This window comes from Miniopterus schreibersii, assembly GCF_964146895.1.
Source record: "Miniopterus schreibersii genome assembly, chromosome: 11".
NCBI lineage: Eukaryota > Metazoa > Chordata > Mammalia > Chiroptera > Miniopteridae > Miniopterus > Miniopterus schreibersii.
The window spans coordinates 8,966,088-8,977,789 of NC_138111.1; the positions used below are offsets into that span (position 1 = coordinate 8,966,088).

At 40.5% G+C, this 11,702-nt stretch overlaps 1 protein-coding gene across 1 annotated transcript; it reads right to left on the reverse strand.

The window, feature by feature from the left end:
• On the reverse strand, positions 1–945 carry LOC308563383 (olfactory receptor 1G1-like; the record flags this gene model as incomplete). Its single annotated transcript, XM_081150421.1, has 1 exon — positions 1–945. The coding sequence occupies one exon, from the start codon at positions 943–945 to the stop codon at positions 1–3; it is 945 nt and encodes a 314-aa protein (XP_081006547.1).
• Between the last annotated feature and the right edge of the window lie 10,757 nt (positions 946–11,702).

Sequence of the window (11,702 nt, forward strand, 5' to 3'; positions counted from 1 at the left end):
TCATGGAGATTGCAGTGCCCTTGGGCTCAGGAGTCTCCCCAAGGCACTCTTCATGTCTCTGTTTCTCAGGCTGTAGATGAATGGGTTCAGCATGGGGGTCACCACAGCATACATCACAGCTGCAATCCTGTCCTTGCTGGCAGAATCACCAGTGGAGGGAATGAAGTACACCCCGATGGCAGACACATAGAACAAGCAAACTGCTGAGAGGTGGGAGCTGCAGGTGGAGAAGGCCTTCCACTTCCCACTTGCCGATGGAACTCTCACAATGGCAGCCACAATGCGGACATAGGAAGTGATGATTAGCAAGGGGATCGAGATGGTTAATGCCCCTCCCCAGTACATCAGCACACATTGGTTGGCATAAGTATTGGAACAAGAGAGCTTTAATAGGGGGAGAAGTTCACAAAAGAAGTGAGGGATGATGTTGTCCATGCAGAAGGATAGTTGAGCCAGGAGAATGGTGTGGGTTAGAGAGTAAGAATGAGCAAGGACTAGGGACATGATCACCAGCAGGATACAGCACCTGGGACTCACGACCAAGGTGTAGCGAAGGGGGTGGCAGATAGCCACAAGTCGGTCATATGCCATCACCGCCAGGAGGAAAGCATCTAGACCAATGAACCACAGGAAGAAGTAGATCTGCGAGAGGCATGCAGCATGGGTGACGGTATGCCTGTGGGCCTGAATGTTCACCAGCATCCTAGGGACTGTGGTAGATGATAAACAAAGGTCAGTGAGGGAGAGGTTGGCCAGGAAGAAGTACATGGGGGTGTAAAGGTGTGGATCACATCCAATGGCCAGGATGATGACAACATTCCCCACCAGGGTGACCAGGTACATACTCAGGAAGATGCCAAAGAGGAGAGACTGCTGTCCCTGCTGCTCAGACAGGCTCAGAAGGAAGAATTCAGAGACACCGAATGTATGGTTTCCTGGTTTCATGCCTCAGGTGTAACTAAGGAATAAAATGGAGGATTGCGCTTCAGAATCTTTTCTTGCCCTAATATTGTCATGATAAAAACAAAGGCATAATATAACAATGAAATCAATAACTATGCATTATCTCACTGAAGCTTGACTCTATGAGATAGTTGTTATTATGCTCATTTTATTGATGAAGGAACTGAGTCTCCTAGAAAGACACAGAGGTAAAGTTTAAATCTGGAAATTCTGACTTGAGAATTTTTATCTTAACCTCTTTAGTAATCAGGCTTTAATGAGGCACCCAGAACTAATTCATTTGATCATTCTACATTCAATGAGTACTTATTATGTGTCAGTCCCTGCTTTAAGTACCAGAACAATGGTAACAAATACAGAAACTTTTCTGCTGTCATGTAGATAATATTCTAATCAGAGGAGTCATGCAATAAACACACAAACAAAATAATAAGTGCTAAAGTAAAACCAAAATATACTGATGACTAGAAGATTTCTTTAAATTTGTTGTTAGAAAGGTACTCTTTATGAAGGAATGGATAAGAAGGAGCCAGCTAAGTGAAGAATTAGGTGGAAGAGTGTTTTAGATACAGGGAATAGTAAATGCAAACATGGGATGAGCACATACATGCATTTGTAGAAGCAGAAAGAAGACAGGGGTAGCTCAAGTGTGGTGAGCAAAGGAGAGTGGTAGGAGAGTAGACTGAGGAGGTAGGCAGGGGCGGGTCACATGGAGTGAAGATTCTCAGTACAGAGACCTGTGGGCATGGGTGGGTATTTAAGCAGCAGTAGCTATCTGGTTTATGGTATGGAAAGATCATTCTGCTACTGTAGAAAGAAGGATTGTAGGGACAAGAATGCAAACAGGGAGTAAGAAAACACATGAGATTCAGAGTGAATTTGGCTATGTTTTAGAAGTTTAGTGACTCACCCAAGGAACCATAAGTGATGGATCTGGGCTCTAGACTAAAAGTTCTCACTCCTCCATCTGCACCCTTAGAGGTACAGATAGTAAAATTCTCTGAAGTAAACAGGAAAGAATTAGGTCATTTCCTTTATCAACAGGTGCCATTTAAAAATGATATAACTAGAAGAATCAGAGAAATGATCTCTAGAATATTTCTCAAATGGCAGAATCCTGAGAATGTCCTGGAAACATAAGGAAAGTAAGAGGGGAGGAGCCAGAGATATGGATAGTTCTGAGTTATTCCTAGACAGTGAGAGAATGAAAAAGGCAAAGACTTCAGGGACCATTTGCAGGATCATAGATATAAAAATGATTTTTGCTGTGTGTCGCGTATATTTACCTTATTACATTTTCAGATCAGGAAACACAGAGCTCTGAGAGGTTAACTGACCAGCCTAAGACTGCATAGCTAATAAGAGGACAAGTCAATATTCAAACTAAGATTTCTCTTCTACCAAACCACCTAAAGCAGGCAGACCTTTGTTTTCTCATGGGTGCTATAGATATTTGTCAACTACTTTAGGACCGTAACTTTAGATCCATCCTTTACATGCCTCCACAGTGTGTCTAGGGAGCCATGTTTGTAATTTTTCACCTATTTAGATATTTGCTGCCTACCTTATTCTAGGAATGCCTGTAGGCACTGGGTATTAAAAGTTAATCAAAACAGGCACAGTCCCTGGGCTTACAAGCTAATTTGAGAGACTGATAATAAACAATTAAACAAGTAAACATATAGCCAGAAACTCTGATTAGTATTGGAAAGAAGAGATATGGTGGTATCACTGAGAAAGTATAATTGGAGGGCCTAATTTAGACTAGAGCTTAGGGAAACTACTTGGAGAAAGTTAAATATAATTTGGGACCTGGATTAGTAATTAGCTATATCAGGAATAGAAGAAAGAAGAGTAGGAATATAAACTTAGCAGCATATGTGAAAGTCCCAAGGTTTATGGTAAAAAGGGTCTGGCTGGTATGGGAAGAGCAGTGTGGCTGGATAATAGTGAACAAGATGGTAAGTTGCATGAAAAATGACCTGGGCTCTCTGACCACAGGCGACTGAACCTTGGAATCAGCTGATTCAAACTGAGTCAGCCAGGATGTGTAAACCCTTGTTAAGAGGAACAGAAACTAAGATATCTGCACAGAGAACATAGGAACAAAGTTAGACAAAAGAGTAGTCAAGAGGTGTAGGGGTGTGGCATTCCAGAATGACAGAGTAGCTGACCCCTGACTTTCCAGTGTAATTTCATTCTCTTGAGTCTTTCCCTCCATAAAGAGACGGAATGACTTAGTGCTCAGGAGTGCAGGCTCTTGGGGTAATACAGACCTGGGCATCGATCCTGCCTCTGTCATCTATTAGCTGTGGGTAAATTACAAAACATGGCAATGATTATATTGACAATAGCAAGAAGAAGAGTTAAGTATTGACTGTTAACATCTTGCCAGGAACTGTGCTAAAAAGTGCTTTACTTCCCTTATCTCATTGTATTTTCACTGTCTTATAAGATGAACACTCTATTTTTCAGACATGAAGTACAAAGAGGTGAAGTGATTTGTCCCAAATGAGGCAGCTGGTAAGTAGAAAAGCCCAGAGTAGAACCCTGGCTTATTTGATTCAGTACTTACCCAATTGATCTCAAACAGTCTTAGATGTTACTGAGCAGTGAAGTCCTGCAGCCTGTACACTTTCCCTTTGGACGATGGCAAATTCACATCACAGTCCCACCTAGAGACTCTGCCTCCTCCCCTTATGGATGAAATGTAGGCAGCTGTTCAGTAGATTTCTGGAGTCACAATAAATGGAATCGAGAGGGCTGGAGGTGGCTCATCCTGGGAATATTTACTAGATTTGGAGGTCCCAGTGTTCTCATTAGTGGGATCAGAAACTAATTGTTTCTGAATCCCTAAAGAGAGGTGGGGAGAGCACTATTTTCAAATGCATTTCCTGTTCTGCTGCTGACTCTCAGAGAGCGCTCCCGTTGTCTGTCAGCTCTGGAGGCACTGCTCTGAGCTTGCCCCTGTTGCCCTGTTCGCTTCCATATGCGGCTCAAAAGGAAGGACCTGGGTAACAGTTGAAGATAGTGGAAATGAGGCATCTCTTTCCTTATCTGAACTTGATATTGTCTTAGTCTAAGACTCTTGGCCAATATTCTAACCCTTCTGTGAGTTCTTATCCTCATCAAGTGCAACTACAGTGTCTCTTGTAGAATGGAAATTCTGGAGTTCATTGTAGCCCAATCCATCTGCTTTGTGTGATACATTTTGCTCACCATTTTGTCTGTGTACTTGGTTCATTCATTTTCACTGTGTTCCGTTCTGTAAATGTGCCACAGTTTTTAACCCACTATCATGTAGGTGGGCATTAACATTTTCCCAGTTTTGGGCAATTATGAATAGGGCTGCTGTGGATATTCCTGTAAATATCTTATATAGAATTTTTACAGAATATTACAGAAGTATATGTGCAGTTCTTTGGAGTACATACCTAGGAATGAAAATACTGGGTCATGGGGAATACATTAACAGATACTATCCAGTGGCACACCAGAGGGTTTGGACCAATAAGTAGACCCTCTTTTCTGCAGTTTCAGTTACCTAAGGTCAATCATGGTCCGAAAATATAAAATGGAAAATTACAAAATTAAACAGTTCATAAGTTTTAAATTGCATGCCATTCTGAGTAGTGTGATGAAATCGTGCACCGTCCCGCTCAGTCCCACCTGGGATGTGAAGCATCTCTGTCTATGTGTCCGCACTGTGTATACTACCTGCCCCGTTAGTCACAGTAGCTGTGTTGATTATCAGATCTACTGTCATGGTATTGCAGTGCTTGTGTTCAAGTAACCCTAACTTTACTTGTCCAAAGCTCAAGAGTAGTGATGCTGGCCATTTGGATATGCCAAAGAGAAGCCATTAGTGCTTCCTTTAAGTGAAAAATGAAAGTTCTAGATTTAATAAGGGAAGAAAAAATCATATGCTGAGGTTGCTAAGGTCTGCAGTAAGAATGAATCTTCTATCCATGAAATTGCAAAGAAGGAAAAGTAATTCATGCTAGTTTTGCTGTTGCACCTCAAACTGAAAAAGTTATGGCCACAGCATGTGATAAGTGCTTAGTTAGGATGGAAAGGCATTAACTTTATGGCTGGGAAACATGAACAGAAAACCTGTTCTGATGGTGGGCAGTATGTTGCGCCAGAAAGCACTGAACCTATACAAAGACTTAATTCAGCAAGGGATCCCCTGAAACAAGTGACACCACGCCATTTACAGCAAGTAAGGGATGGTTGCACAGATTCAGGAATAGGTTTGCATTTTGTTATCTCACATCATCACAAGAAGGGTGAGTATAGTACAATAAGGTATTTAGAAGGAGACACCACATTCACACAACTTCTATTACCGTATATTGTTAGAACTTTTCTATTTTATACTGTTGCTAATCTCTTACTGTGCCTAATTTATAAATTAAACCTTATCATAGGTATGTATAGGAAAAAACATAGTATGTGTAGGGTTTGGTACTATCTGAGATTTAAGATATCCATTGGGGGGTCTTGGAACTTACCCCTGCAGATAAGGGAGGCTTCTGTACTACCACTTGTAGCATCAGAGGGTTTTAGTTGATCCACATCCTCAGCAGTCTTAGATTGTTAGTCTTTTAAATTTTAGCCATGTTGGTAGTGGGTGTGTAGTATCTCATGGTGGTTTTACTTTCTTTGATATTAACGGAATTTGAACACCTTTTAGTATGTTTTATTGTTCATTTGGATATTTTGTTGTGTGAAGTAGTTATTCAGATATTTTGCATATTTTTCCTATTACATTTTTGTTCCTTTTTCTTATTAATTTGAAGAATCTTATATACTTGGGATTTTATTTCTTTGTTGGAGATGGATGGATAGATATGCAGATAGAATATTCTATTCTGTGAGTTGCCTTTTCACTATATATATGATATAAATGACATATTTTGATGAACAGATTGTAAATTTAATGTGGTCCAATTTGTCTGTTTGTTTCTGTATGATTAGTACTTTTCGTGTTTGTTTAACCTGGCCAAACACTGGTGAGATTTGCAAGAGCCACTGGGAGAGTTAGAATACCCTAAGGACGTGTAGATGCTGGTTGGGCACTACGTTTTGGCTAAGATTGATCATAAATTGGTAGTTGTACTTTTCTGTTGTAGCATTCAGCTTCTGAAAAGATATTTCTCACTTCACTGGCAACTATTCTTCTAGTCACTTTCAATGGCAGTGAATATTTAATTTGAATATAAATTCTTAACTCATCTCACTTTATTTTAGAAACTTGAAGTCAAATCTGTTTGAAATGTTAAAGTTATCTAAATGCATAAAATTTTACATCCATGTTTATGTAAGTTATAAAATTCTGTGTCCCTGGACTTGATAGAGATGTTAGCTAAATGAAACTTTGTTTTCATTCTGATGGTTGTTCTGGGCCAGGAATCTAGCTGTGCATTTTGATATGATGACCGCAAATCCAGTTTGACATGTATTAAAAAAAATTCTGGTCAATAAATATCCTTGGTCTCTTGATTTTTTTATTGTTCTGAGCCAAAGGAATGTGAATGTTAGCCCTTGTCTCTAAAGCTGTCATCATCAAAGGCTTCAAAGTCCTTTTACTCCTCCACCACATGGATAAAAATCAAGTTGAAAAAGGGATATTCTCCTATATTATTTCCAAAAAGCTTTTGTTTTTTACCTTTTATATTTAAATCTACAATCCTTCTGGAAGTAATTTTTATGGTGTGAGTTATAATTCATCTTTCTTCCATATAAATATTTGATTACCCCAGCACCATTTGTATTGTACTATCGCCTTTGTCACATGTATATGTTTATGTGTATAGCTATGCATGCAGATCTTTGCATGAATAAGTTTTTGTTTCTCTTAGGTAAATAAATACCTAGGAGTGGAATTGCTGGGTCAAGTGTATGTTTAACATTACTAGAAACGGAAAAACTGTTTTCTAAAATGGCTCTACATTATGCATGACTCCTGGCAATGCATGAGAGTTCTAACTTCTGACATCCTCACTACCACTAGGTATTATCAGTCATTTGAATGTTAGCCATTCTAGTGGGTTTGTTGGGGTATCTCGTTGTGGTTTTCATTTCCATTTATCTGCTGACTAACACGTCTGTGAGGTTTTGTTTGTTTGCTTGCCTTGTTTGTTCATTTATTGCTTTCAACTTTATATCCCACATATGAGTGAAATCATATGGTTCTTGACTTTTTCTGTCTGACTTATTTTGCTTAGCATGATATTCTAAGGATCTATTCATGTTGTTGCAAATGGCAGTGTTCCATCTTTTCTTATGGCTGAGTAGTATTCCATTGTATATATCATGGAAACAACCAAAGTGCCCCTCGATAGATAATTGGATAAAGAAGATGTAGATGCAGGTTTTATTGAAATATACTTGACCTTTTCAGGCTTACTTTTAAGCTTTGTTAGGAAATGTATGGATCCGCCTTTCATCTAGGAACAATTGGGCTCTATTGCAGTGGGAATACTTTTTAAAATATATATATATATCTTTATCGATTTCAGAGAGAGGAAGGGGGAGGGAGAGAGAGATAGAAACATCAGTGATGAGAGAGTCGTCTTTGATTGGCTGCCTCCTGCATGCCGCCTACTGGGGATTGAGCCTGCAACCTGGCATGTGCCCTGGCTGGGAATAGAACTGAGATCTCCTGGATCCTAGATTGATGCTTAATCCTTGAGCCACGCTGGTCGGGCTCTGATATTTACTTTTCATCAGAGGAAGGAAAAGTGAAAGTAATCAGGCTCTCGTTCTCTGGACTTGAAAGTAGTCACTCTTCTTCTGCTCTCCTAGGATTCAGAGCAAACTGATGTGAGAGATCATTTCATATTGGCCTTGTAGGAAGTATGACTTTGGAAGCTTTTGTGGATGTTTTAGAATTCCATTTGTTCTTTGGTTTATAAAGAGGCTTGGGCTGGGAAGGGGTGTGTGTGTGTGTGTGTCTGTCTGTCTGTCCTACCCTTTCCAGATTCTCACCTGTTAAAGTATGGATTGGTTTCAGGCATCTTCAGATTCTCTAGTTCTCTCTTCTGGATGGAAAGTTCACAATGAGGAACTGCCTGGGACCTTTCTGACTCAGTCAGTAAAGTTGGGGTCTCTGGCATCCAGGGTTCACTAGGACCACCTAGAGTGTATGACTCATTTCCAGCTTCCCTAGGCCTGAGAAGACAGGAATCTTTCTTAGGGTTTTAAAGGCTCATCATCCCAGTGCTCATTAGAGCCAACCTCAGTGGCATTGTGCAGTGTGTTCCCCAGCCAACTCTGGCTGGTCCTGGGGAACTGAGGGCATCTCTTTCCCAGGGGAAAAAGTCTCAGAGCTCTGGGTCTTGGGAGTGTGATTCTGAAGCCTCCTGCTGGGATGTAGTTCACTTCAGCCTGACCCACAGGCCTCCTGGGAACTCCTGCCTATGCACCGGACAGTTTATTGCCTGTCCCATACCCTGGGTAAAACTGGATTGAGGGCAACATCAGGAGCATAAATTATAACATGACTGTTTCTGCTAATGATTTACCTAAACAGAGTAATACTGATATGAAGCAATCCCCTCAAGTCCTAAACTCTCAATTAAATAGGCAGTCTACATAACACACTAACCATAATAGCAGATACACAGCAGCTGCTGAAAATGTTACATCTCCTCTATTTTATTAATGCTACCTAATACTAGCTAAACACTTTAATTACATGGTCTCATGTAATGCAATGAGCTTAAGATGTAGGAACTATTATCCCCATTTTACAGATGAGAAAGCTGAGGCCCAGTGAGGAAAATGACTTCACCAATGTCATACAAGTACTAAATGGAGGGGGTGGAATTCCAACCAAGGCCTTTATGACTCTAGAGCCCATGCTCTGAATCAGTATACTTTGTCCCAGTATCACTGCTGGTTTTAATGAACAATTTCATAGGTATATAATAATCCAATTCTAACTAACATGTCTTTGGTTACTAGTAAGATTGAATATTTGTTTTATTTGATTTTTCACCATGGATAATTATTCCTCAAATTATCCTGTTAATATATTTACCTCCTATACGCACCCCTGCAACCTAGGTTATGTGCCCTGGCCGGGAATCAAACTCGAGACCTTCCCATGCATGGAACAGCACTCCAACCAACTGAGCCATGCAGCCAGGGTGGATGTGCTTTTAATTGGGCACCTACCAGTCTGCTCTGGGCTGTCTACAACCAGGGAAAGCCAGTCTAGCAGGACAAATGATGATAAAACACTTCCCAACAGGCAGGTGGACTTGATGTTTCTTGAGAAAAATCCATTCATAGCAGTGTCACCATCACATGGCTAAACATATGAATGACATCGTGTTACCCCTTTAAGGATGGGCCTGACAGGACTCTGTAGATAATCAGGGATCCAAATGACAGAACCGGAGTGCAAGCAGAGAAACTGAGCCACGTAGTCATGGGTGTGTCCAGGCCAACCAAAGCACGCTTCCTCTAGACTAGCAAGAAAGTCTTCAGCCCTGTTCAAGTTTTGTTTTGGCTCCGGAACTGGTTGAGACTGAGCCTGCAGACAAAGAGACTCCATGCCTGCAGCTTAATAGGGCAGGGTGGGGGTGTAGGGCACTCTTTGTTTTTCAACAAAATAAGCTGGGGTGCTAAAAGGCAGTTCCATCAGCTCCAGGTCAAGGGCAGCTCTCTGAGTGAGTATTAAGAGTAGAGAGTAGGTGCTCTTCTGATGTCCTTCCTTATCTTCCCACCTACTGACTCACTCATCCATTGCTCCTTAGTCATTTGATTCTAGTTCAAGCCAGAGGAGATGTGTTGTTATATCCTAGGACAGCTGATAGCCTTTGACTTGGGATTACAATTTGTATGTCGTACTCCCATGGTCACCATAATTCAGGAGTTATCTATGCAAGTTCTCCAAAATTCACCTCTGATGCATAGGTAGGGAAAGCTAATATTCATTATTCTTGGTCAGTTGTAATACTAAGCCAAATTTAGCATTTCATTTATTTCAAATCAAAACTATATTAGGTGTCTTATAGTTTTTCAATTTACACAGGAAGAGGAATTGAGGCACAAGGGAGTTAAGTGAATTGCCTCAGGCACACACTCTGATAGAAATAGCTTGCAATTGGGATCTGTCTTTCCCAAATGCTCCTTTCTTACAGCTACATCAGTCTCACAGTGATCCTGTTTCTTCTTAACTAAGTACAACCTGAAGAAAGAGAACCTGTAGTCCTTCACTGGATGACAAAGAAGTTAGATTAGTTGGGCTCGTACTACAAACCTAAGGTCACTAAGCTGAGTAGAAAGGATTTTTCAGGGAGACAGATAATGAAGAGATTGAATAAGAAAGTCACCAAATCCAGTGGGGGCAACAGGAGCCTCCAGGCTATGGATGGTTTCTTTGTCTTTCTCTTTCCCTATCTGGATTGAGCCTGTGTCTTGATTGAAACTCACACACAGTCAGAAAGCTTCATAGATCATTGGTCTGAGAGTGAACTGCTGAACTAAGGTTATTGTGTCCATAAGAGCAGTCAGTGTTCCTAAAATCCAGAAGGAGCCCTGAGCCCTTAAGTGAAGCAGCTAAACTCATAACAGTGGGTAATTTCCTGGAGTTCTAAAGGGTATTATATGGTGTTTTCTCCTGCCCCACCATCACCACCACCAACTAAAAATATTGAAAGGACACTGAATGGGAGGTGAAGAAAGGAAAGGAGATACTTTACAAATGCCGAATTTTGCAGCTTTTATATGCCAAGGGAGTCCTTTTAGCCAATATCTTCCAACAATTCATAGAAACTAATAAACTCCCAGCGTTGCTCAATTTCCCCCTCCCTCAGTCCCTGAAAACCACCATTCTATTCTCTGCTTCTATGAATTTGACTATTTTTGATTCTACATATAAGTGAGATCATGCAGTATATGCCTTCTTGAGTCTGTCTTATTTCACTTAGCACAGTGTACAAAGTTTCAGTTACACAAGGTGAATAATTCTTGAGATCTAATGTACAGCATGATGACTATTAACAACACCTGTCGTATACTTGATATGTTCTAAGAGGGTGGATCTTTTTCTTAAAAAAAAAATCTTTATTGATTTCAGAGAGAGGAAGGGAGAGGGAGACAGAGAGAGAGAAACATCAATGATGAAAGAGTTACTGATTGGCTGCCTCCAGCACGCCCCCAACTGGGAATTGAGCCCACAACCTGGGCATGTGCCCTGGCTGGGAATCGAACCTCCATCTCCTGGATCATAGGTCGATGTTCAACCGCTGAGCCACGCCAGCCAGGCAAGAGGATGGATCTTAAATTAAGACTTCTCATCACACACAAAATAAAAGGATGACTATGTGGCCATGATGGATATATTAATTAGCTGGCTTATGGTGATCATTTCACAGTGTATACCTATCAGAACATCAGGTTGTACACTTTAAACATATACAGTGTTTATATGTCAATTTTACCTCAATAAACCTGCTTTAAAAAATACCTAATAAATTCCCAGGAAATAAGAGGAGAGCTATAAATTCTACAAGCTATGCAGCTTCTCAATCTAATAGACAAGAGCAGTACTCTATAATATCAAGTCAGATTTCACAGTTTATACTAAAGAGTTGCAAGGAAAAGAGAATAACTGTAACAGAATCTAATTCAAGATATCAATAATTTAATTCCATTCTCGGCTCAAGATTAGGAGGCTGCTATCCAAGGATAAGTGTGTCTGTTGTAAAGATAAGCAAATGTTG